At 34.7% G+C, this 27,131-nt stretch overlaps 1 protein-coding gene across 2 annotated transcripts in view; it reads left to right on the forward strand.

Annotated features, from left to right (window-relative positions):
• The window catches only part of alpha-Cat (catenin alpha), a 90,163-nt gene that overhangs the window by 9,803 nt on the left and 53,229 nt on the right, over positions 1-27,131 (forward strand). For both annotated transcript variants that reach the window (XM_070215891.1, XM_044392578.2), the window contains exons 2-6: positions 4,467-4,843; positions 11,461-11,778; positions 17,224-17,427; positions 17,479-18,163; positions 24,625-24,776. In XM_070215891.1, coding sequence (XP_070071992.1) covers positions 4,467-4,843; positions 11,461-11,778; positions 17,224-17,427; positions 17,479-18,163; positions 24,625-24,776 — 1,736 coding nt within the window. The remainder of the gene's footprint in view (positions 1-4,466; positions 4,844-11,460; positions 11,779-17,223; positions 17,428-17,478; positions 18,164-24,624; positions 24,777-27,131) is intronic.

Consider the following 27,131-nt stretch of genomic DNA (forward strand, 5'->3'; position numbering starts at 1 on the left):
TTATTGACATGAATTTTTTGAATTATGCAGTATTTAGTTTATTAATTCATGTTGCTATTGTAGTCAAAATGTAATTCGTAAAATCTGCAAGGGTATTAAAACTTCGGCTTGCCGAAGTTAGCTTCCGTCCTCGTTTTATAATAATTTTGTGACTTTTTTATTCGAAAAAGTGCTGACAATATATCGAAAAAATCCTACGTGTGTCGATAGCTGTTGATGTAGGGGAGAGGTCTGTAGGTTGGTACACCTTTTGTTTTTAATCTGCCATTTCGACATTCACTTATGAAACTTAACGCATTTGGTACTGATCGAAAGGTTAGTCTATTAGCTTAATAAAAACAAAAAAAAAAATATTTGTTTTCCTTAGGGAAAACTGAAAAATTATTTTTTTTTAAAAGTCCCAAAAAACGACATTTTGAAAAAGAGGTCTGTAAGTTGAGACACTTTTAAAAGTCAATAATACTCACACAAAAAGTACTCCAAACTATAAGGAACTATTTATTTATGTTAATTTAATCAATTTTAGTTCGTCCTAAATTATTTACCATCCATTTTTTAAGAACTTAGACCAAATAACAATCAAAATCAAAAGGCTCTTTGAACATTCACTTTTCCCCTAATATCAAAGAAATGTACTAGGCAAAAAGCGACCTCTGTTGGCCTAAGGCATTTTTGTATGAAAAACGGGTGTCTCAACTTACACGCTCAAAGTGTCTCAACTTACACAAAATAGGATGTTTCGGGAAAAAATTAATAACTTTTGTTCTGACTGTCACATTAAGCTGATTCTTTTTTTAATTAGTTAACAGTTAATAAACTAATGTTTTAAATGTCTTACCAAGTTAATTTAAGGACGTTATTAATTTTAAATGGAATTTTGAAAAAAGTAGACAAAACCTGTTTTGGTGAAAAATGGTAAACGACTCTCACAGCTTTAATCTGGCTAGAGCCTGGCTTATAATGTTTTCCCAAAAAATTTTGTCACTAAAAAGGACTACAAAAAAAAAATAAAAACAATTTTTTAGGGGATAAGTTTTGAGAAAATTGAGTGTCTCAACTTACAGACCGTCTCAACCTACAGACCTCTTCCCTATACACCCATAAAAAAAAATTGAAGAGTTTCCTTAAAATCTAGAAAATTCTATCTTGAATTTTTGCCAAAGGCGACCTCACCTTTGTTTCAAGATTTTTTTTTTTGAAAGGCACCATTAAAACAAGAAAAAATATTTCTTAAAACAGGAAATTAAATTTTGTTTTTCCACATTTTCAAAACATCGATGTTTTTTTGGACCATCGATGTTTTCAAATTATTATAATTATTCTTATTCCAGCAATGTTAAAAAAAATGGAGCCTTACAAGGAGCTTGCAAAAAAAATTTTGTGTATTCTCATCTCATTTAATTTTTAAGTTTGTTTTTTATTTTAAATTTAATTTTTAATTTTCTAAATGAGTAAAGGTTTTGTTTTTTTATTTTTAATACAAATTTTAATGAGATTTTTTAATTATATTTTAAATTATAAAGTTATTTTGGAAAACATCGTGTTTCATTCGATGTTTTTTGAAAAACATCGAAAAATATCGATGTCTTCAAACATCGATGTTTCTGCACCTCTAGAAAGCCACCATTAAAACAAGAAACATTTTTTTTGAAACAAGAAAATCCATTCTTGTTTTAAAAGTGGATTCCTTCTTGTGAAAAACTCTGATTCTTAACATTTCAAACACTTAACACTTAACATTTAAACATTTTTAAATAACTGACTTTTGACTTAAGAAAACATTTATTATTTAGCATATGAGTTATTGTTGTTGGTGTATTTAATTCACATAAATTAATATTGTATAACCCAAGGTCTGTTAAACTTCATATGACATAAGGTGATCTCAAAACTCAGCAGGCATCAAAAACCATTTTCTTCGCCTTCCCTCATCTAGAAAAATATAATTATTGGGATATCAAATATTTGTTTTAAGATAAACAATATTTTTGGAAATATTATTACGTTAATAATAGCCAAAATACAATCACGTTGCACTGTGGGTCGTCTAGAACAAAAAGCCTGCCAAAATGGATTTGTATACCCCTGCGGAGGGTATTATAATTTCAGTCAGTTGTTTGCAACGCAGTGAAGGCGACGTTTCCGACCACATAAAGTATATATATTCTTGATCAGCACCAATAGCCATGCCTATCCAGCCATGTCCGTCTGTCCGTTTCTATGCGAACTAGTCTCTCAGTTTCAAAGCTATCGCGATGAAACTTTCCCGAAAGTCTTCTATCTATTGCAGGTAGTACATATGTCAGAGCGAGCCGGATTGGACCACTATATCTTAAGGCTCTCATAGGAATATTCAAACAAATTTAAGAAAATTCATTGTAACTTTGTAGGAAGTGGGCGTTTTCATTTTCGACAACTTAAAAACAAAATTTAAATTTGCACGCAAAATCTGGAATCCCTGGAACAACAACAAAACAATTAAATTCTCTATACAAATCAAAAAGAAAAAGTGATCTGTGTTCTCCCACTAACAATTTTTAAAGTTGATTTTTCGAAATAAAATTGTAGCCAATAAAAAAAAAGTATTTTTATACATCTTTGAAATTTTTCTAAAAGCGCCTAAGGGCTTAAGTTGTATATGTAATGATTGAAAGTTTAAGAGGATATTTAACTACAAATTCTGAAAAAAATTAGCGTGCCCTTTTGTGCCTCTTCTGAGAAAACCGCAGTTTAAGTTCCTGGTTCATACCTCGCCCCAAAGATCATGAAGATATTTTACTTATGTGAAGGTATTATTTTACTAAAAATATAGAAAAGAAATAAATACCGATTTCAACCAGATTTTTTTTGAAAATATGCTAAATTTCCTTGATTGATTCTATGACACCTATAAGATATCAGTGACCAATTTAAAAAAAAGGTAAGCATAGAGTTAAAATTATAAATAATGACTTAGTCCCAATGTATATGAACCAATATTGAAATAGAATTGAGATATTCCCCATTGTAATAAGCGTTTATATGGCAGCTATAAGATAGGGGAGAGGTCTGTAGGTTGGGACGGTCTGTAAGTTGAGACACTCAATTTTCTCAAAACTTTTTCACTAAGTCCTTTTGAGTAAGAAAACTTTTGGGGAAATCATTATAAGCCAGGCTCTAGCCAGATTTTAGCTGTGAGAGTCGTGTACCATTTTTCACCAAAAAAGTTTTTGTGCTTAAAACATTTGTAATTTAACTGTTAATAAATTAAAAAAAGAACCAGGTTGATATGACAGTCAGAAAAAAAGTTATTAATTTTTTTCCAAAACATCCCATTTTGTGTAAGTTGGGACACTTTGAGCGTGTAAGTTGAGACACCCGTTTTATTTATTTTTTAGTTTTCCATAAGGAAAAAAAAATTTTTTTTTTGTTTTTTTTTTAAGCCAATAGACTAATCCTTCGATCAGTACCAAATGCGTGAAGTTTCGTAACTGAATGTCGAAATGGCAGATTAAAAACAAAAGGTTTACCAACCAACAGACCTTTCCCCTATAGTTGACCGATTTGAATAATTTTGGAAAACTTAGAAACCTATAAGGAATTTTTTATATTTGTTTTCTTAAAAAAACATGTTTTTTTTTTCTTAAAAATTTCCTACAACAAAAAATGTTTACTACAAAAAATGTACCTTATGCTGTTTTTTTTACTTATATAATTGCCTTTAACAATACCTCATCAAAAGATAATCGCTATAAGGCTCCCCTGATTTAAGGCAGACTTTTGGCTTTTTCGCTCCACTGTGCGTTGGTCAAAAGACAGAGAGAGGAGCAAGACAGGTAGAACACGAGGATGGAAGGGTTGAAAATCGAATTTCAGAGAGAGAGATTCGGGAGAGTCACGTACATACATACATATATATTTACATACAGTCCTTTGCGCGAAGGGGGTCCGAATGTAAGCAGGGCAGATCGTGACATTTTTAATTGAAAATAAGTCTTATTTTTAAATTTTTATAATAAAAGTTGAAAAAGAGTCTTTTTCTCCAATTTTTATTGATTGAAAATTGAAAATAAGTCTTATTCTCCAAATTTTAATTTTTAGATTACGTTTTGCTCATTGACCTACCGGTCCAAGTATACCAGAGTGAATATCAGTTGTTTGCTCATTAATTTCTCATTGCATCTGACATATGTCTGTATTGCTTGCACTTATAGTCGAATAGTCTGAGTTTCATATTGACTTGTTGACTTTGACGTTAAAACTAATTTGTATTGGTTTAAAGCCAATTGTTTGGCCATTCACCAAAAAAAATCTAATGATTTTGTGGCTGAATCAAATTAAAATTTGTTGTTTTACGAAATACAAAAAACATATCCGAACAGAGTTGCTGTCCTTGGCAAATATTGCACTTAAGATGTCTTAAGCTTTCAACATCTCACTATTGTAGTAATATATAATGATCTTATTTACTCTCATTTTTTTTACAGGAAAATCTAAACGGGCCAGCGCACTAGTTGCAGCTGTTGAAAAGGCTACAGAAAATTTTATTCAAAAAGGTGAACAGATTGCTTATGAGAACCCAGATATCACACAAGAAATGTTAACTGCTGTAGATGAAGTAAAAAAAACTGGAGATGCTATGAGTGTTGCAGCCAGAGAATTTTCTGAAGATCCATGCAGTTCGTTGAAGAGGGGCAATATGGTGCGGGCAGCTAGAAATCTTCTTTCAGCTGTAACCCGTTTGCTAATTTTAGCTGACATGGTAGATGTTCATTTGCTACTGAAGTCGCTTCATATTGTTGAGGATGATTTAAATAAATTAAAAAATGCTTCAAGTCAGGACGAACTTATGGATAATATGAAGGTAAATGTCTAAAATAAAGTTTCGGTAGTTGGTTTAAAAAATTTGTATATTTAAACAAAAATAGTATTATAATCTTGGTGACATATATTACCACATATTTGTGGAATAAATACCTATTTAAACAAATAAATAATTTAATTTAATTTAATTTAGCCAAGCGGCTATCAAGTTGATCTTCTCTCTTGAAGATGCTTATGCAGCAGAACGATTATAAGCAACTGCATGGCGCACTAAGTTACTATTAAGTATGCGTTATAAAAAATGTATCACATATCCGTATCTCTTGACAGTTGTGTCCCATGGAAGTATGGTATCTAATTCGTCCAAAAGAACAATTTCTAAATAAGGTGGCAAAGATTTCAAAAATTTAGTTGATATTTCGCTCTTCCATTTTTTAACCAATTATTCCAACGAAATTCATAATTTGACAAGACAAGAAATGGGAGAACGATTTTTTTCGACCAAATTCGAACTGTTATACGTGTCGTATGAGTAATTTTGAAGCAAACTTTAATTATATGCATAATTATATACTTTTTGTCGTAGGGTTTTTTTAGAAGCCTAGATTCTGTTTTATCGACAAAATAAGAACGATTTTTTGTCTAAAAATGGCTATTTTAAATTTAAAAAGTCGCCAATTTGTCAAAAAAAACAAGAGAGAACACTATAGTCGGGTTGGTGTCCCAACTATCTAATACCCCAGCGGCGAACAAGTGAATGGGGTCTGGAGAAAAAATGCTTACAAGTGTAGAAATTGTAATCGATTACGATCGCTGTTTTTTGACAGTGAAGTTGTAATCAGAGCTCCTATGACTTCGCATTTTTGTTCGTTAACGATTTCCTTTTGTCAAAAATCACAAATACACCTAAAATTTATTGCCTATGTGTTCGTTTTTCGTTTCCCCTCCGTCACGTTTGAGCTTCGGAACTTTAATAATAACAGCATGCATTCTAAGTATAATTTAACGAACTAAAAAAAGCACTGACAATGGCCGAGCGGTTAGCCTTTCCATCCATTATACAACCCGACCACATTCCAAGGCGGCCACAAGGAATAAATATACACAACAAAATTGCATTTATACTTCTCGGAAATCTTTATAGATGTGGGCGCCAGACACATTTTTAAATCTCGGCTGAAATAAACTTGCACTGCGTAGGAGGCCCAAGAATATGTGTGGAAAATCTCAGCCTTCTAGCTTTTGTAGTTTCCAAGATCTCTGCGTTCATACAGACGGACATGGCTAGATCGACTTGGCTAGTGACCCTGATCAAGAATATATATACTTTATGGGGTCGGAAACGCTTCCTTCTAGCTGTTACATACTTTTGCACGAATACAATATACCCTTTTATTCTACGAGTAACGGGTATAATTACTTCAAAAAACCGTTATGACAAAAAGTAGATAATAGTCTTAATTTTATTATTCTTTTTAATTTTTGTCATTCTGATGATTACAGATGAAATGAGAGTGGTCACCGCGAAGGACTTCACTTTTGCGACAGTTAAAAGAGAAGGCGTGTACTCAATTAATAATAATGTAAATAAAATTCTCTAAAAAATTAGACGTGTTCAGAAAAGTAAGCGTCTTCATTAAGTATACAAATCTATCCAGCAATGCGTATTGAGAGATTAGTTTGCGTAGAAACGGACGAACAGACGGGCATGGCTAGATCGACTCGTCTAGTGATGCTGAGTTGAATTTTGCTATATATACTTTGTAGGGTCGGAAACGTATCCTTCACTGCGTTGCAAACTTCTCACCGAAATCATAATACCCTCTGCAAGGTCATTAAAAGGAATACCCCAGTGCAGAAAAGAGGAGAATATGACAGATATATAATATAGTGCTTTGATTTTAATTTAAAACAATTTTAATCCGAAGGGAGCTATAAGATATTATTTTCCGGTCCGGCTGGTTCCAACTTATATTCCACCTGCGATAGAACAAAGACTTTCGATAAAGTTCCATCCCGATAGCTTAAAAAACTAAGAGACTAGTTTGCGTAGAACCGGGCAGACGGACATGGCCAGATCGACTCGTCTAGTAATGCTGATAAAGAATATATATACTTTATACGCGTGTCCGTATAATATATATATATTATGGTATCTCCCTTTCCTCTGCAAGGGTAGAAAAATAAATAGTACGCTTCTATTACACAGTGCGACACGGAAAATGTAACCGCAGTTTGGTTTTCGAAACCTAAAAGTACTCATCAATATGAGTTAAACCACATTGGATATTATTATTGCAATAGACAGAAGACTTTAGGAAAAGTTTCATCGCGATAGCTTTAAAGCTGAGAGACTAGTTATTATTATTATATTTTATAGTTATAATACCCCTGCCAGGGTATAAAAAAATTATAATACAAGAAAGGCTAGCTTCGGCCAGCCGAACTTTATATATACCTTGCAGATCATTCCTTTTAACTTACAAAAGCATTAAATTTAGATTTACTTGCTTATATGTTAAAACATTCAACATTCAACATTTTAGCTCCTTTCGTATTATTTTTATACCCTTGCAGAGAGTATTATAATTTCAGTCAGATGTTTGCAACGCAGTGAAGGAGACGTTTCCGACCCCATAAAGTTGGGGAGAGGTCTGTAGGTTGGTACTAGAGCCCTGCATGAATGGATTCAATCAGGGACCGTAAATAATCATTATTTGAGATTTTTATTTTAAAAAGACTACTGTGATATTTTGTTTTAAACGTCAAAAATAACGTTCTTTTTACTCTTGTCCACAAAGTATATGCATTTCAACAAATCTGGAAAGCAAATTATCTGTTATTTGTTCATGTCTATAAAGTGCATAAAAACCAGTTAAATTGTTGATTAAAACTTGTAAAAACCTCAGTAGGCCTTTTAAAATAAAAATCTCAAATAATGATTATTTACGGTCCCTGGATTCAATGAATATGAATGAATTAAATAGAATTTTGAGTTTAATAGAATTGAATGAATTTGAATTTTGAGTTTAATAGAATTGAATGAATGAATGTCATGAATTCCGAAATAATTCAAACGACAATTTATTTTGAAGAAGAAAGGGCCATAATTTTGTGATTAAATCTGCCTGATTTTTATTTACTATGCAGTTAACATTGATTTGTTAAAAATTTTCCACTTTTTGTTCTCAAAAGAAAGCACAAAAAAAATCTGGAAAATTAAAAAAATTCATAAAATAATTCATTCGATTCATTCAATTCGAAATGAATTAGAACAACATTCAATATATTTCACATAGAATTGAATTAAACAAATCAGAAATTTCATGGCATACTATGATAAAACAAAAATTGAATGATTCATGCAGGGCTCTAGTTGGTACACCTTTTGTTTTTAATCTGCCATTTCGACTGGTACTGATCAAAAGGTTAGTCTATTAGCTTTAAAAAAACCAAAAAAAATATTTTTTTTCCTTAGGGAAAACTAAAAAATAATTTTTTTTGAATAGTGTCAAAAAACGACATTTTGAAAAAGAGGGGCGGGTTTTTTTTATGCAGAAAAATATGCGACAAATTTGAAAACGATCGGTTGAGCCGTTTAGAAATGCCGATAAACACAGACTTTCGAAACGTGGTTTTGAAAAAAACGCACCTAAAGATGCACTTACGTACCTAAAGCCTTAGAGGTTGGGGTACTAGGTTTAGCATAACTTCTAAAGCTTTTGTCCGATTGACTTAAAACTTTTTTTGTATAATCTTAAGATGTTAATCTACAAGAAAAAAAAATTTAAAAACAAACCTATATTTTTTTTGCAAGACCCTACCTCCCATTAAGCTGATTCTTTTTATACCCTTGCAGAGGGTATTATGATTTCAGTCAGAAGTTTGCAACGCAGTGAAGGAGACGTTTCCGACCCCATAAAGTATATATATTCTTGATCACCATCACAAGACGAGTCGATCTAGCTATGTCCGTCTGTCCGTCCGTCTGTCCGTCTGTCTGTTTCTACGCAAACTAGTCTCTCAGTTTTTGAGCTATCGGGACGAAACTTTCGCAAAAGTCTTCTTTCTATAGCAGGTAGTATATATGTCGGAACTGACCGGATCGGACAACTATATCTTATAGCTCCCATAGAAAGGATCGAAAAAAAAACTTTAAAAAATTTTAGCTTCGGTGTTTTTTCAAATATTACCTTCTACTCTTGGGAATATTGTTTTTTATATATTTCTGAATTTCGAATTAAATATTTTAAAAATCGGATCACTATATCATATAGCTGCCATAGGAACGGTCGAAAAATTAAATGGAAATTAATAGAAGCCGAAGTTTTAATACCATTGCAGATTTTACGAATGAAAACTTGACTAGAATAGCAACATGAATTATTAAACAAAAAAATATTTTATAATTGAAAAAAATAAAATTTTTCACCCTATTTTTCCTATGGGAGCTATATGAGATAGACGTCCGATCGGCACGCGCTTTTACCCTGATCAAGGTACGCACAAAAAAATACGATTTGGAAAGTTTCATGGGAATAGCTTATATCGGCGAAATATCCTTAAAAACGTCAAATTTTGACCAATTTCACCCTATAGTTCCTATGGGAGCTATAAGATATATATGTCCGATCGGCACGCGCTTTTACCCTGATCAAGGTACGCACAAAAAAATACGATTTGGAAAGTTTCATGGGAATAGCGTATGTTTTGCGCAAAATATCCTGAAAAAACGTAAAATTTTGACCGATTTCACCCTATTGTTCCTATGGGAGCTATAAGATATAGACGTCCGATCGGCACGCGCTTTTACCCTGATCAAGGTATGCGTAAAAGAATAAGATTCATGTCAAAAGCTCGTACACTGAGCGAAATATCTTCATTTTGTGAAAGCTATTTCCGATTGCTCCAATGGGAGCTATAGGATATAGACGTCCGATCGTGTCGGTTTTCAAACTTGATCTGCGTACACATGTTTTAGGATGTCTGTGAAAGTTTTAAGTCGCTGGCTTTTAAACTGAGCTCGCCAACGGTATTGAAACAGACGGACAGACGGACGGACGGACAGACGGACATGGCTATATTGACTCCCCTATTGATCCTGATCAAGAATATATATACTTTATGGGGTCGGAAACGTCTCCTTCATTGCATTACAAACTTCTGACCAAAATTATAATACCCTCTGCAAGGGTATAACAACTAAAACATTGCGAGGGGGCATTTATCCCCACCGGCCCCAACAGCTCCAAAATTCGAAATTTTCACTTCTTCACTTTCACCGCTCTCTCTCCCAAGCCAATTGATTTTTTTAAGAGGGGGTAGGGTCTTGCAAAAAAATTTCATATTTTTCTTGTTGTTTTCGCTTTGCAAAAAATAATTAAACGTACAAATTTTTACATAAAGTAGGTTCAGACAGTGGGAAATTTCATTACAAACATTTCTGTAAAAGCAGCATGAGTATAAGTCCCAAAATAGTTCGATTTTTATTTATTTTTATTTTTTATTACATTCTCTTCTACTCTGGGATATTTCCGAATTTCGATTTGAATTTTAAAAAGATCGAACTACTTATCATATAGCTGCCAAAGAAACGATCGAATTTTCGATTAATTTTAATTAATGTGAAATAATAGGAAATTTAACATTTTTGCGATTTGTAAATTAATAAAATGATCTGCTGCCGAAGCTAGCTTCCTTTCTTGTTTTTTTTACCTTCCTATGGGAGCTATGTATATATACGTCCGAATTTTGTTAAATTTAATTTAAAATTTTGAAATGTTAAAGAAAAGCTTTATCTCAGAGAAGAAGAGAATGTAATAAAAATCAACAAAGATAGCTTAAAAACTGAGAGACTAGTTTGCGTAGAAACGGACGGACAGATGGACAAGCTAGATCGACTCGCCTAGTGATGCTGATAAAGAATATATATACTTTATGGATCGGAAAGCGTTGCAAACTTTTGACGGAAATCATTATACCCTCTGCAAGGGTATACAAATAAATCGTATTTTTATACCCGTTACTCGTAGAGTAAAAGGGTATATTGTATTCGTGCAAAAGTATGTAACAGCTAAAAGGAAGCGTTTCTTGATCAGGATCACTAGCCGAGTCGATCTAGCCATGTCCTTCTGTCTGACCGTCTGTCTGTCTGTATGAACGCTGAGATCTCGGAAACTATAAAAGTTAGAAGGTTGGGGTTTCCCAAAGATATTCTTGGGCTTTCTACGCAGCGCAAGTTTATTTTATAAAGGTGCTACGCCGCCTCTAACGCCCACAAACCGCAAAAAGCCATAGTTTTCTGTATAAACAGTACCAATTCCGTGCCATAGATGGCGCAGTCGCCGCGTGTTTAACACTCCAGCTGGTGCTGGAAAAAAGCTGGTCACTCTAATTTGGAATACATTTTGCATTCACGTAAATTATTTGAAATGAGGCGCGCAAAAAAAATACAAGAAGGCATATCTATAATAAAGTTGTTAAGCTGACTAACGGGTATTTAATAGTCGAGGAACTCGACTATAGCGTTCTCTCTTGTTTAGAGGATGGTTTTTAAATGTTTTATCAATAACTTTCTTTGTGGGACCTTTGTCTCTATAGTTAAATTGCATTTTACTACGTTTATTCATTCAAAATAAAATATTTTTTTCCCATTAGCAATTCGGTCGAAATGCAGGAGAACTTATAAAACAAGCAGCCAAACGTCAACAAGAACTTAAGGATCCTCAATTGAGAGATGACTTAGCTGCTGCTCGTGCGATGTTAAAAAAGCATTCAACTATGCTTTTAACCGCATCAAAAGTATATGTTCGCCATCCAGAGCTAGATTTGGCGAAAGTGAATCGCGATTTTATTCTGAAACAAGTTTGTGATGCTGTGAATACTATCAGCGATGTTGCTCAAGGAAAGTCATCCCAACCGACAGACATTTACAGCGGAGCAGGAGAGCTGGCTGCAGCATTGGACGATTTTGATGTAAGTTTAGAAAACAGCAAGATTTTAATATTTTGTATTTTTGATAATTACACTAGTTTACAAAATAATATCCTTGGAGTGCTCCACAGCAATTGACTGCAAATTCTGTTAGTGCTGGAGACCTGGATCACGAAAATACTACTAATTTTTTTTTCGATGGCATAGTTTTTTTTTAAGATTTTTTAAAGTTTAAAATGTTAAATTTCGGACTTTTTTCGAATTAATTCCTATATCCCAGCTCATATCCACCCAATTGCGCCAGTTTGCATTTCATTTTAAAGTCAATAGATCAGAGCTTAACTTTGCCATACAGATCATTATAATGTTTTTTAAAAAAACTGTGCCATCAAAAAAAAAAAAACTCTAACTAACACTAGGGTCTTTGGCACCAAAAAATCGACTAACTTTGCGATCTTTTCTATAAAAACTGGTTGGATGGATTTAATTCAAACCTTTAATATATTTTTAAGTGCCATTTTAATAACATCCACTAATTTTTAAAGCCGATACTAAGCGATTGCTGGAACACTTAAAAAAAGGCGTTTTGCGGTGCTTACTGTACCTCCGCTAAAAATGATCGGATTTCCATTTTGTTTTTACATTTCACTTAAGAGTTGAAAAAACCCGCCCCCTGGGAAGCCTTTTTTTTAAACAGAAAAATATGCGACAAATTTGAAAACGATCGGTTGAGCCGTTTAGAAATGCAGATGAACACAGCCTTTCGAAACGTGGTTTCGAGAAAAACGCACTTTAAGATGCACTTACGCACCCAAAGTCTAAGAGGTTAGGGACTAGATTGAGCATAACTTCTAAAGTTTTTGTCCGATTGACTTAAAACTTTCTTTGTATAATCTTAAAATGTTAATCTACAAAAAAAATTTTTTATTTTTTACAAATCAATAATTTTTTTTTTAAGACCCTACCCCTTCTTAATTTAGTGGTAAAATTCAAAGTGAAGCTTTATTTATTTATTTATTTATTAAAAAGTGCTCCTTATTGCGGGACGGCCGTAATTGGAGCGGATGTATATCGGGCCACGACTCTGGAGTGGCCCCAATACTTAGTGCTGCGTTGACATTCTTCTAGCTGGTGGGCTACTAGGGGTTTTGGCGGGGGACCGCCGAGGGTATACGTTGAGGCGGCCCAACTAGCGGACTGCCGAAGAGTTTCGGCGGATGCCGCCGAAAGTATATATTGAGCTGGCAAATCTAATAATATAAACCGCCGTGCGTGTGTTCACATGAAGAGTTTATTTGCAACTAACTTAAAAGAGAATACAATTATCATACATTGATATTGCTCCATCTTCGTAAGAGCGAGACCTCTACAGTACATGCCAGCATTGCCAGACTTCTACAAACGCAATTATTTTCTACAAACTTCCTCAATGCTTGCATGTTTACAAAAATGAAAATCTAATTTAAGGGGTTATATACCTTTTTTTTTTCAAAAAAACTAAATTTTTTTTTTGCTGAATCCTAAAGTATATCCCCTAGAGAACATCTTCCCAAATTTTCATACAGATCCGAATAATAGTTCGATAGGAAAACAGCGTTTTGCCGCGCTCGACTTCAATAGTTGCAACGTCAACGTAAAACTTTGAATGCGATTATCTCAAAGTCGTGTTTTTCCAAAAGTGCCTTCGCTGTGACCACGATTGCGCAAGAACTATTTGATCGATCTTCTTCATTTTTTTTTTTAATTATTCGTAATGATTGTGCCGAGTTCGTGAACGATTCAGTTTTTACGCGTCAATTTTGATTTCGCAGAAAAAATTTTTTTAATAAAATTTTTAGTACTCGAAAAATCAACTTTTTGGAAAAATTGTTACTGTATGCAGAAAAAAGCAAATATTCTTGAAAATAATCGTTCACGAACTCGGCACAATCATTACGAATAATTAAAAATAAAAATGAAGAAGATCGATCAAATAGTTCTTGTGCAATCGTGGTCACCGCAAGCCGCTATAAAAAAAAGGGTTCCGAGAGAATTGCCATAATTTTTTTCGCTCAAAAAGGTATATAACCCCTTAAATGTAACATCTCTGTAAATTCTACATGTTTCTTCTTTGGGAGATTTTTTGTCAAAATATCAGCAATCATTTCATTAGTACATTTATACTTTAACAAAACCTGACCCTCCTTGACAACTTGTCTTACAAAATGATAGCGTATATCAATATGTTTTGTTCTGGAATGATGAACTGGATTCTTGGCCAGAGCTTGGGAACTCAAATTGTCGCCGTAAAGAATGATTGGAGTCTTCTCGTCTCCGCAACCAATTTCGTTTATAAGTCGGCGCATCAGAATGGCCTCTTTGCAAGCAGATGATAGCGCCATATACTCCGCTTCGGTACTGCTGAGGGCGACACTGCGCTGCTTTTCGGAACGCCAAGAAATTGGACCTCCAGCTAGGAAGTAGATGTACCCGGTATATGACTTCCTGTCGACTTTGTCACCGGCCCAATCCGCGTCTACGTATCCAAGAAAAGGGTGACCACACTGCCTGTAGTGTAGCTTCATGTACACTGTTGATGCCAGATATCTTAGTACATGCTTGATACCGGCCATATGTTCGGTATGTGGGTCCTGATTCCGTTGAGCCAGTTTGGAAACGGAATGCAAAATGTCCGGCCTGGTTGTAAGTGCAAGCCACATTAGCTCGCCAACAGCTGACTGGTATAGAGTTGGATCAACCTTTTTGCACTGATTGCTAGTGCATGCTACCTGGAATCCTGCATCCAGTGGTGTGGCCGCCTGTCTGCAATCCTCAATGCCGTGTGCATGTAGCAGATCCTTTATATACTGCGAATGGCCCAGGGAAATTGGTCCTAGCTCTCCTTCACGCTCTATCTCCATGCCCAAGAAAAGGTTTAGAGAGCCTTTGTCCACCCATTCGAAAGACTTAGAGATACACGATTTGATTCTGACCAGATCCTCTTTTGACTGACAGGCTACCAGAATGTCATCGACATATATGAGGATTAGCGAGAGGTTTCCATTTCCAGTCTGCTTGTAAAGACATGGTTCGTTCTCGCAAGCAATGAAGCCGAGCTTAACCAGGGTACTGTCAAGCATGGAATTCCATTCCCTTCCTGACTGCTTTAATCCGTATATCGCCTTGTTGAGAAGCAAACTTTTACCAGGATGACTCTGATCGATGTACCCCTCCGGTTGCTTCATGTATACCGTCTCACTAAGACCGCTGTTTAAATACGCTGTACATTCGTCCATCTGATGCAGGTACAGACCGAGCTCTGCTGCTAAGGCCAATATAAAACGCACGCTCTCTAGCCTGCAAACTGGAGAGAAAGTTTCTTGATAGTTAACGCCGTACTGCTGGGAGCATCCTTTTGCAACCAGACGTGCCTTGAAGCGTTCTATTTGGCCATGTCCCATTCGCTTTCCAAGCAATTTCTTGTACAACTGTACCTTCCGTACCGGACCACGAGGCTGATGTACTTCTTTTAGCTTTCCCCATGCTTCTTTCGAGTGCTGACAATTTTTTATGTAGGCCAACTGCGATGTTTTTACAGTTAATGTAATTGTCGCCAAAGCCTTTTGGTCTTGAGCACTCCAATCGACTCCTTCAGGTGCATTTGTAGCAGTCAAATCTCCGGACGTTACACTCCACAATCCAGAATGCACCAACACAGATCGCATCTGTATGCTCCACGAATCATAGTTATTGTCTTCTAACTTATCTATTTGATATAGACCACTCATATTTGTCTTTTGAGTTACACAAAGTTCTTAACTTTCAAACACTCTTCCGATTTAACCGTGCCTGGGCCCATAACCTATTGAGCTGGCAAATCTAATAATATAAACCGCCGTGCGTGTGTTCACATGAAGAGTTTATTTGCAACTAACTTAAAAGAGAATACAATTATCATACATTGATATTGCTCCATCTTCGTAAGAGCGAGACCTCTACAGTACATGCCAGCATTGCCAGACTTCTACAAACGCAATTATTTTCTACAGTATATGCTAATGCGGTCTAACTGGCGGACTGTCGAAGGGGTTTCGGCGGGGGACCGCCGAGGGTATATGCCGAGGTGGTAACTCGCGCATCACTAACTTTTAAACTTTAAAAGATTGTATTTCTTAAATTACGTGTCCAAATTAATAAATATTAAAGGTATTATTTTTAAGTTTGAATACACAGTGCAACATGAAAAATGTAACCGCAATTCTGATTTCATGGGCGGAAAGAACTCATCGAAATAAGGTAAAACCCATTTGGGTTTCTCTGGCTTTGCTCGCGTTTACCTATTATATTAAGATAAAATACTAACCGTAGCCCCATTCTAGATTTAATATTTTAAAATTTATAAGTAACACAAGTGTACTTATTATTTTGACCACACCAAAACCGACCTATCGCACAAATGTAGGGCTAACATGGATTAGACAGGTTTTACTGTATCCATTGTTTATTTAAATATTGCAGAACAGAATAACCTTTCCAAATAAAAAGGTTTGGGAGGTCTGGCCTCAATAACTATAGAGATATCTCTTAGCAAGTGAGGGTGTAACGTGTGTACTTATTCTTTTGACCAGTAGTGTATATTCTTGATCAGGGGCACTAGCCAAGTCGATATAGCCATGTCCGTCTGCCCGTCTGTCTGTCTGTCCGTATGAACGCTGAGATCTCGGAAACTATAAAAGCTAGAAGATTGGAATTTTGCATGCAGATTCTAGGAGTTCCTACGCAGCGCAAGTTTGTTTCAAAAGGGTGCCACGCCCCCTCTAACGCCCACAATCGCTTATATACGATTTTCAAAATTTCAATATTTCGGAAAAGTAAAAATGCAGTTTTATTGTGTTCATTAATACCTATCGAAATGTAGAAGAAATTTTTTAAATCGGACCATTCGTTAAAAAAGTACGGCGGATCAAAGTTTTTATCTCCATCTCCTTCGCACTCCCTTTAGCTGAGTAACGGGTATCTGATAGTCGGGGTACTCGACTATAGCGTTCTCTCTTGTTTGTTCTACAAATAACCCCTTACGCGGCTCCTAATTATTTTAGTAATTACTATGGTTTTTTTTAGATTCTTCTTGCTACTGACAGTTTTTTAGGGGTAGACTTCTATATTAGTTTAGATAGTCCCCCAAAATCTTGTATTTGTTATAACTTTTGAACGGAGCTTAGGATTTTATCATATGATAATTCAACCTAATTCATCCCTCATTCAACGCGTATCACTCGGTATGATCGGACCATCACAGCAGATTTTCAATTCTGAGCCTATAATAATAGTAGTCGCCTTCGCACACTCTTCTGGTGCGCTTCGTCACTACGTGGACTGCCCTCCTCAGTAATAATCTGCAAGGGTATATAAGTTTACATCAAAAATAAAATACGCTTGCCGAATTTTATTCTAGTCGTGGTTTAAGATTTATAATTTATTTTTACTCTTTTTATACTGATGATGCAGGAAGGAATTGTAATGGATCCTATGACTTATAGCGAGAAGCGTTCACGTCAACTGCTTGAAGAACGTTTAGAGAGTATTATTAGTGCAGCTGCACTAATGGCGGATGCAGACTGTACTAGAGACGAACGACGTGAGAGAATTGTGGCCGAATGTAATGCCGTACGACAAGCCCTACAAGATCTGCTCTCCGAATATATGTCAAACGTAAGTACTTGGCCTTATATTCCGAAATTGTTAGTAACAGTTTGTATTTAGATGAGTCAAAAAGACAACAGCCCTGGACTTTCTAGAGCTATTGATCAAATGTGTCGAAAAACTCGTGACCTACGAAGGCAATTACGAAAGGCTGTTGTTGATCATGTTTCGGATTCGTTTTTGGAGACTACAACTCCTTTGATTGATTTAATTGAAGCTGCCAAGACAGGCAATGAAAAGAAGGTTCGAGAAAAGGCCGATATTTTTACTAAGCACGCTGAAAAACTGGTTGAAGTTGCTAATCTAGTATGTAGCATGTCTAGTAATGAAGATGGTGTTAAAATGGTGCGATATGCTGCTGCCCAAATCGAAAGTCTTTGTCCGCAAGTAATAAATGCAGCCTCCATTTTGACTGTACGACCAAATTCGAAAGTAGCTCAAGAAAATATGGCTACTTATCGGCAGGCTTGGGAGGTGCAAGTTCGTATTTTAACGGAAGCAGTGGATGATATAACAACCATTGACGACTTTTTGGCGGTATCAGAGAACCACATTCTTGAAGATGTAAATAAATGCGTAATGGCTTTACAAGTTGGTGATGCCAGGGATTTGCGCGCAACTGCTGGAGCAATTCAAGGTCGTTCATCGCGAGTTTGTAACGTCGTTGAAGCTGAAATGGATAATTATGAACCATGTATTTATACTAAACGAGTACTAGAAGCCGTTAAGGTTCTTCGAGAACAAGGTATGTATTGATTTTGGGTTTTGGGGAGTAGCAAATTGAAATTCAAAATTTAAAAGCACTAATAGAGACTAGAATTAAATACTAAACTTGCTTTTGCATTTTTTTTAAGTAGTTTTCATTGGACAAAATACTGTTTTTTTTACGGAAATTTAGAAAAAAAAGTTCTGATAAAATCTTCTCTCGGCTTATAGGCTAATAATTAGGAATTTCTTAGGGAAGTGTAGGGTAATTTGACGAGTAGGGTAATTTGACGAGTAGGGTAATGTGACGAACTCGTCGAATCTCATATATGACGTCACGACAAAAATTCCAAATAAATGTAGTCGTCTCCCCTTATCGTGTCGACAATGTATTTACAGTAATATTAATAAGAAGTCCCTTAATTTGTTCGTGAGGTAATTTTCGCTAAAAATGTGGTGCGCAAACTAGCAAACCTATTCAATTTACTTGTGTTTCAGCAGTACCAGAGCAAAGATGAGTGGAAAATAAAACCAGGCAAATATATGCACGTATAAATGAGATCTTTATCAACAGTTTTTGGTACCTCGCGTTTTTTTCTTTTGCGCCGTTTGAGAGTGACACCATTTTTGCTCCAAGTCTACCTTGTAGGGTATCGTGACGAACTTTTTGTAGGGTATTGTGACGAACTTTTTTTATTCAAGAATTTTAATTGTTAAAGTTAATTATTTGTAAAAAAAAATATAATAATACCAGATAACATTTACTGCTGCAGTTTTATTGTTGTTTTTAATAGTAAGGTCAGTTTAATTTAATTAAACAAAAAAAAAATTTGTTTAATTTAAAAAATTGCACTTTGACCATTTTTTTTTGTAAGTTTCGGTATTATCTTATTACTTCTTTCTTTTCCGTATCGAAAATAGTTTTTCCGTAAATTATATATAACAAAATTTTTTTTTTGTTTGTGAAAAGGATGATTTACACCAAACGCTGTGGGATTTGGCTACATTGAAATTTCGAATACAAATTTTTCAGAAATATGCTCAGTAAATGTAAGTAACCTTCTGCTTTTACACTTTTAAAAAATATTGATTTTTGGAGAAGTTACATTAAAGAACAAATCGTTCGTCACATTACCCTACAACTTTTGAAAGTGCAAAAAAAGAAGTGTTCACGCGAAACGCTGAGGCACTTGGCTGCATTGGAATTTCGAATCCGAATTTTACAGGGATATGCTCAGTAGATGTAAGCAACTTTCTACGTTTACACTTTTAAAAAATATTGATTTTTAGAAAAGTTACATTCAAAAAACGAATCGTTCGTCACCTTACCCTTCACTCCCCTATATTTAAAATAAGTAGCAAAGAGAAAGGTATGCTTAATTTTTCCGACTAGTTAATTATAATTGTAAAGGTTAGAACTGACCGAATATTAAGGTCCAATTAGTTCCGATGATGCAATTATGAACACAAAAACATCAAGGAATATGAATATATCGCGTATTTTAAGTCGCCAGCCAAATGCTTGGCGGAGTTTCCGTGTGAATTTTTCGGAAGTTAACAGTGTAACAACAGAGATAAAATCGAATCCGTGGAGTTTTTTTAGGAAGAGAGTCTTCGAGCAGGTCAAAGTCAAAACTAGAACTGGGCCGGCAAACTGTGCACAGTGGTTTCCCCCATAGGCCAAAATTCAAAAAATCGACTGAACCCAAAATTGGAAAAGGGTATGCAAATTTTCTCTAAAATGCTCAAGCTTTTTTGTGGCATATCAGATTTTTCTGGAAAACTATCGGTACTTTTTAAAAAAAGACCTAAAGTCGTGAGCACGTGTTTAGTCGCAAAGCAAAACTGCGCTAATTCTTCGCAGCAAAACTAAACTTTGAAAGCGTGTACTTCTCTTATTTCGTGTTAAAACTAATATTCTATGATATGGAGTTTGAAGTTATTTCATATTTTCTTTAAGTTTCAATATTTATAAAAGCTAACTTGTATTGTCCTTATTATGAAATTAATTGTTTACTTTCTAATGTTTTTAGTAGCTTTTGTGTTCGTTCTTTTTTGTGTTTACATAAAGTTTTAACTGTGTTCCCCCAAGATTCCATGATTCAATTTTTATTTAGTGTATTTGTTAATACATTAAGGTATAAAAAAAGTAAAGCTAGCTGCAGATACTTGCAGAGGTGTCCATAATCAACAATATACTAACATCATCTCTTTTTTTCTTTAAGGTCAAATCAGCTGTTTTGCATTGTAGTCGTGCTGTGTCATTGTGTTCGTCTTTCGTGTTTTTCTTAGGTTCAAACTTTAATTTGTATAGCGTTATTTATTTATTAATTTAATTTTGCTAGGTGACACTTCTTAATGCGTCTTAACTCGTTTGTACATTTTTAATTATTGGTGGACAGCAATCGGCACCAATTCTGAAAAATTACGGAAGACCATCGATCATGTGAACGGCAATATTGAAAACATGTGTCCGAGATGAGCAAGTTAACGAAATGTATTCGATATATTTGCAAAAAAATTGGTTTGTTTTGGACACAATATAAACGCAAAAAGGCATCAGTTCTTCAATTCCAATCTAATTGGCTTAACGAAAAGGAAACTATTTTAATGAAACGCACTCCTAGTAAACCTCAAAAAATTATCAAAGCTGCTAAACGTGGTCGTCCAAAAGTAGACTTTAGTGAGTCCTCAAAAAGAACTAAGAGACGAAGGATTGCTGAGCTTTCATTAATTAATGAATCTGCAGCTTCTGATTTACGATCGTGCAACTTTCAATCAAATGAAATGTGTAGCAAAGCTAGCATCGAAGAAGTCCTATCGCTTCTCATAGAGGCGAACTTGAGCAAGCATCAATATTTTCTTATTCGAAGCTTTGTGAACCCAAAGACCTCCTGTGACCTATTCCCAAGCTACATACAATTGCTGGGTAAGAATTTCTCAACTGCGCATATGAAATTTTAGATTTTCTTCAAACTCGGGTACTTTGAAGAGTTTGCCTTGGTTATCATCTGTGATTCTTTTGAAATTTTTGGTGTCCATTTGTGGGCGTTATGAATTTTTGAAGATAAGAAGTTAAAAAATGTTCTCAAAAGGCTTAGAAGAATAACGTGCAACTTTACACGTTTTTAAATGTGTACTGGGGGAGTTTAAAAAAATTTTCTTAAGTTTTTTGTTGTCCAATAAGTATGAATTTTAATTATTTGAAATTTTGTATCGCGGTTTTGACTGTCTTCTTCATTTTATAAAAGAAACTTAATTATCCAAGATTGTCCATCTCATAACCAACTTAATTTACCCGAAGAAACATTTTTGTTCCTTTTCATCATTTCCAAGATGTATAATTTTTTATGCGAATTTAGAAATACCTTATTTATATTTCAAATGAGTACAATTCTTACATGTTTAAGCTGAAAGTTTGCACAACTCAATTATTCACTGATATTGTGCACATATATTAATATCACAACTTTACCACCGTCCCTTCATATAGCTGCCATACAAATGTATGGATTTTCTAAATGTTTCAGATTGTAATTTTAATTTTTTAAAGCCTACTTTCTTTCGTGTTATTATAAATTTTTTTTTTTTTTGAATTTTTGTTTCTTATTATTATTGGGTTTTTTTATTTTCAAGTAATTTACAGGCAATAATCAAAACTAACGGATTAATATTTGTGGGCGGATAAGAACCCGAAGGCGTGGTTTCTTATCCGCGTAAATATGATTTTGATGCAATAATAGTTAAATAAAAAAAAAATTGAAACTAAAAATAGCAACGAGTTTCAAATTTGGTCCGATATTTTGTATGGTAGCTATAGGATATAGTCGGGCGATATGTCCAATTTTTTGTTGTTATAATTAAAATATTTTTATAGAATTTTGGCGAAAATTTCGTAATAATATAACAACTAGAAGTATTTTTGGCCGCTGCTCCCATACAAGCGGAACCACTGTGCTGTGGTGTTTCAGAAGTCTCCGAACGTTTCTCATTATTCACAATTTTAAAGTATAAGCTTTTGCTTTTTGGTTGTCTACTTGACTTTAAAACGGGTATCAGTGTTCGTTGGTATAGATTTTACTGCCACCTTTTCTTTATAATTCTTTCTTTATTTTGCATCCTAGCACTACAAGTAATAAAACTCTTAGGGCCGTTTTCTCGTCCGTACTTTAATTTGCCTGCCGGGACAACGGAACGATAAACAAAAAATGGTTTACTCGTCCTTATGTTAGCGCAGGTAGCGACAAATTTTGTCTCGGTACTTAATCCGCCGTGCAAAATTTGTGCTGTTGGATTGTGCGCAAGTGTTGGCAGACATTTGAGCGTTGTCAATCTGGTTCCACTCTTCATTTGAAAACAGGTGATTCCATTTACAGTTAAATATTAATCAAAATTGCTTAAGTCATCAAATTTATTTTAAAATGAATTTCCGAGCGATTTGTCTGAAGTGCGAACCTATCGGCGCAGATATCAAGACCAAAGAAATTACTTCAACATATACTACCAACAGTGATGAAGAATTGGTTAAAAGGGTTCGCTTGCGAAAAAGGGGTGCTATTTGTTTTGCAAAAAAATGTTTTGCGACTTGAATCTAAAGCAGCGGTCGGCAGCGCCCTATTAAGTGAGCATAGGGTTTTGTTCTGCCGCCGCGCTGCTCGCACATGTATAACGTAGAACAGCGGTCTGCACACACACATCGATGAGCTGCCCAGTGCAAATTACTCACACAAATATAAAACAAAATGACAACGTATGTGTGTGCCGACCGCTGATCTAAAGTAAAGAAGTAAGTGCATTTATTTGATTTTACTAATTCCATATAGTCAAAACCCATTATTGCATAATAACTTAGATTCTACGCAAATGACAGTTTTCTTATAACTGTTGGCGATTGTTAAGGAAGTTTCTTTTGCTATAACGTCTTTTTCAAAACAATTTATGAAGTACCTGCGTACGCTCTCCTGTTAATCGGTATAATTTTTTATTTTGTTTATATCATTAGCTGTTAGTATGACTGTTTAATGGTATTTTTCGATAGTTATACCCGTTACTCGTAGAGTAAAAGGGTATATTAGATTCGTGCAAAAGTATGTAACAGCTAGAAGGAAGCGTTTCCGACCCCATAAAGTATGTATATTCTTGATCAGGGGCACTAGCCGAGTCGATCTAGCCATGTCCGTCTGTCCGTCTGCCCGTCTGTCCGTCTGTCTGTCTGTATGAACGCTGAGATCTCGGAAACTACAAAAGCTAGAAGGTTGAGATTTCCCACACATATTCTTTGGCTTCCTACGCAGCGCAAGTTTATTTTAGCCGAGCGCCACGCCCCCTCTAACGCCCACAATTGCCCCCTAACGATTTGAAAATGTGTTTGGCGCCCACACCTTTAAAGATTTCCGTGAAGTATAAATGCAATTTTGCTGTGTATATTTATACCTATCGAAATGTAGAAGACATTTTTCAAATCGGACCATTCATTTAAAAGTTATACGCAATTAAAAATTATATATCTATCTCCCTAGCACTCCCTTTAGCTGAGTTACGATTATTAGTCGGGACACCAACCCGAGTACAGCGTTCGCACTCCCTTAAGCTGAGTGACGGGTATTAGATAGTCGGGACACCAACCCGACTATAGCGTTCTCTCTTGTTTTTCGATTAATTTTTGACAATTAGTTAACTCTTCTGTTGTGGGGCTGCCACCTAGTCTCAAATTAGTGCGCCTTTTATTTGGAGTTTTAAATGACGGACGAGAAAACGAAAAACGATTTGCCACCGGGATAAATTTATCCTTCCATTAGCTAAATTTTACTTTGCAGGACGGACGAGAAAACGGCCCTTAATTTAATGTGCTAGTCACATCGTGTTATGGCGTGGTATTTCAATATTCTTATTTTAAATTACAAATTTTTGAACTAAAACTAATTTTACTAGAATTAAAAGTGAGTATTATAATTAGGTTGATTTTGTAATAAGGTGTGTGGTTAGGCTTAGCTTATATTTTTGGGCGCTATTTATAGATTTTAAACAATGTGGGAGCTGGTTCCAGAGACGAACAGCATTAACAAAAAAGTGGTAAGAAGAACTTGACAACTTAGTCCGACTTGCAACTTAGTCCGACTTCACTTCCCTTGTGTGAATAATTTTGTGTACCGTTTTGAGGATAATTCGATCGATGACAGATTTTAAATCCATTTTGTAAATTTTTTTGGTGTATTGACAAATATGGTCCCGGGGCCTCAAGTTAAATATGCTACATTCATTTTCCTAAAACTGGCAGCATCACAGCTTCCAAAAACTTCAACGCCATGCAGTAGAGATGGAGTCAGATAGGTCTTAGCAAGTAATAATCTGATTTCGAGTGGGAGATATTGCTGACTTAATATCTGCTAGATACATTTTCCGAACTGCAAGGCCATATAACCTTCGGCTGGCCAAATTTAGACATGACTAATTTCTTCTTTTGAATCAACTCGAAATAATATAAAATACATTTTTTTCAAGTAATGATGAAATTCGATCAACGTGTGGGCGCAGCAGTTGGAGCCCTTGAAAATAGCTCCAATAAAGATGTCGATGAAAATGATTTTATTGATGCTTCTCGTTTGGTGTACGACGGGGTCCGTGAAATTCGACGAGCCGTCTTAATGAACCGAGTAAGTAAAACATTTGAAAAAATAAAAATCTTAACAAGAAAGGAAGCTAGCTTCGGCCAGCCGAAGCTTATATACGCTTGCAGATTTACAAATCGCAAAAATTTTACATTTCCTATTATTTCTTTTATTTTCTATTATAACATAAATCAAAATACGGAAATATTTAAAAGAGTCATATCCTAGAGTAGAAGAGAATACAATTAAAACCAACGAAGCAATAATTTATATGCTACTATATTCACATTCATTTTCCGATCGTTGCTATGGCAGCTCGTCCGATTTTCATAAAATTTAGTTCAAATTTCAGAAATAGATATAAAATGGTATATAAACTGTTATATATTAAAAAACACGCAAGATATAATTTCTTTACATTTTTTCCCCGATTATTCCTATGAGAGCCGAATAGAATATACAGAGGTGGTCAAAAGTATTTTCACAAATTTTAATGCTAACTGTACTTATATTTTGAACTTATAATATAAACTTTTGGCTCCTATAGAAAGGGCACTTCAATTCCGTTTAAATGACACAAAAATGTTTTTAACCCATTAACACCCCTTTGAAAAGTGAGCAAATTTTGTGAAAGTCAAATTTTCAACTTTTTTCCTGGGGCTTAAAACAAAAATGTTTTGATGCAAAGTTGTTCCCCAATCAAAATGAATTTTAAATGCAAAAAAAAAAAAAATTTTAAAATAATTTTTCCTTGCATTTTTTTTTTATTTTTTGAATGGAAACATCTCAGTAAAAATTTTTATGAAAAGGAAGAAAAAGCGGCTAAAATTGTCATTTTTAGTTATTTTCAAAATATCATAAAAAATACAAGAAAAAATATTTTTAAACATTTTTTTTGCAGTTTTTAGGAAAAAAAGTTGAAAATTTGAATTTAAAAAAAAATTTTATAATTTTCTAGCTTTTCAAAGGGTGCTTAATGGGTTAAGAAATTTTTTGTGTCATTTAAACGGAATTGAAGTGCTCTTTCCATAGGTGTCAAAATGTTTATATTATAACTTTAAAATATGAGTACAGTTAACATTCAAATTTGTGAAAATACTTTTGACTAGGGTTGTATACGTCTATATTAACATATTTTAATGCCAATAGGCCTGCACCTTTTAATAAAGTCTATTTTGTTGACCTGTGTAATGATTACACTAGTTTACAAAACAATATTCTTGGAGTGCTTCACAGCAATTGATTTAAAATTCTGTTAGTGCTAGATCCCTAGGTCACGAAAATACCACTAATTTTTTTTTCGATGGCCAGTTTTTGTTTCATTTTAAAGTCAATAGATCAGAGCTTAACTCTGCCATACAGATCAAAATGATTACAAAAGTTATGGCAGCGCAGCAGCTCGACAAAGATGAAAAATGTGTTTTTGGTCGATTGTAAGTCGGCTGTATATATCGGCTGCCGTCACCACTCATTATACCCTTGCAGCGAGTATTATGATTTCAGTCAGAAGTTTTCAACGCAGTGAAGGAGACGTTTTCGACCCATAAAGTATATATATTCTTGATCAGCATCACTAGACGAGTCGATCTAGCCATGTCCTTCTGTCCGTCTGTCTGTCCGTTTCTACGCAAGCTAGTCTCTCAGTTTTGAAGCTATCGGCTTGAAACTTTCCCAAAAGTCTTATTTCTATTGCAGGTAGTATATAAGTCGGACCCGACAGGATCGGACAACTATATCTTATAGCTCCCATAGGAAGGAAACGTTAAAAAAATTCTAGCTTCGGTGTTTTTTGAAATAAAACCTTCTACTCTTGGAAATATTATTTTTTAAATATTTCCAAATTTCGAATAAAATATTTAAAAAATCAGACGACTATATCATATAGCTGCCATAGGAGCGATCGGAAAATTAATGGGAAAGTAATAGGAAATAAATTCTAGTTTTTTTGGTTTTTATTCTATTCTCTTTTACTTAAGGACATGACTCTTTTTAAATAAATACTTTTGATATGGGGATACTTTATGGGGTCGGAAACGTCTCGTTCACTGCGTTGCAAACTTCTGACTGAAATTATAATACCCTCTGCAAGGGTATAATAAAATTATTATCCCGGAAAGTTTTTAAAAGACGTCATTTGAATTGCAACCTTAAAATTACCTCTACCTAGGGACATTTTAGAACACTACGTTGCGCGTCTTTTTACACCATTTTACCAAATTTAACCCAAGAGTTAAGCAAATACAAGAATCTTATTCCCAATTTAATAAGTATACAAAACAAACAAAATCAAGTCGTTATCAAAGACGACCTTAGTTTTCCGGAAACGTACATCTCCCCTAAAATTTTTTGTATGGTGTATTGACCATTTATTAATTTCTATCTTGAGAACTGATAAAAGCC

This window comes from Drosophila takahashii, chromosome 3L, assembly GCF_030179915.1.
Source record: "Drosophila takahashii strain IR98-3 E-12201 chromosome 3L, DtakHiC1v2, whole genome shotgun sequence".
NCBI lineage: Eukaryota > Metazoa > Arthropoda > Insecta > Diptera > Drosophilidae > Drosophila > Drosophila takahashii.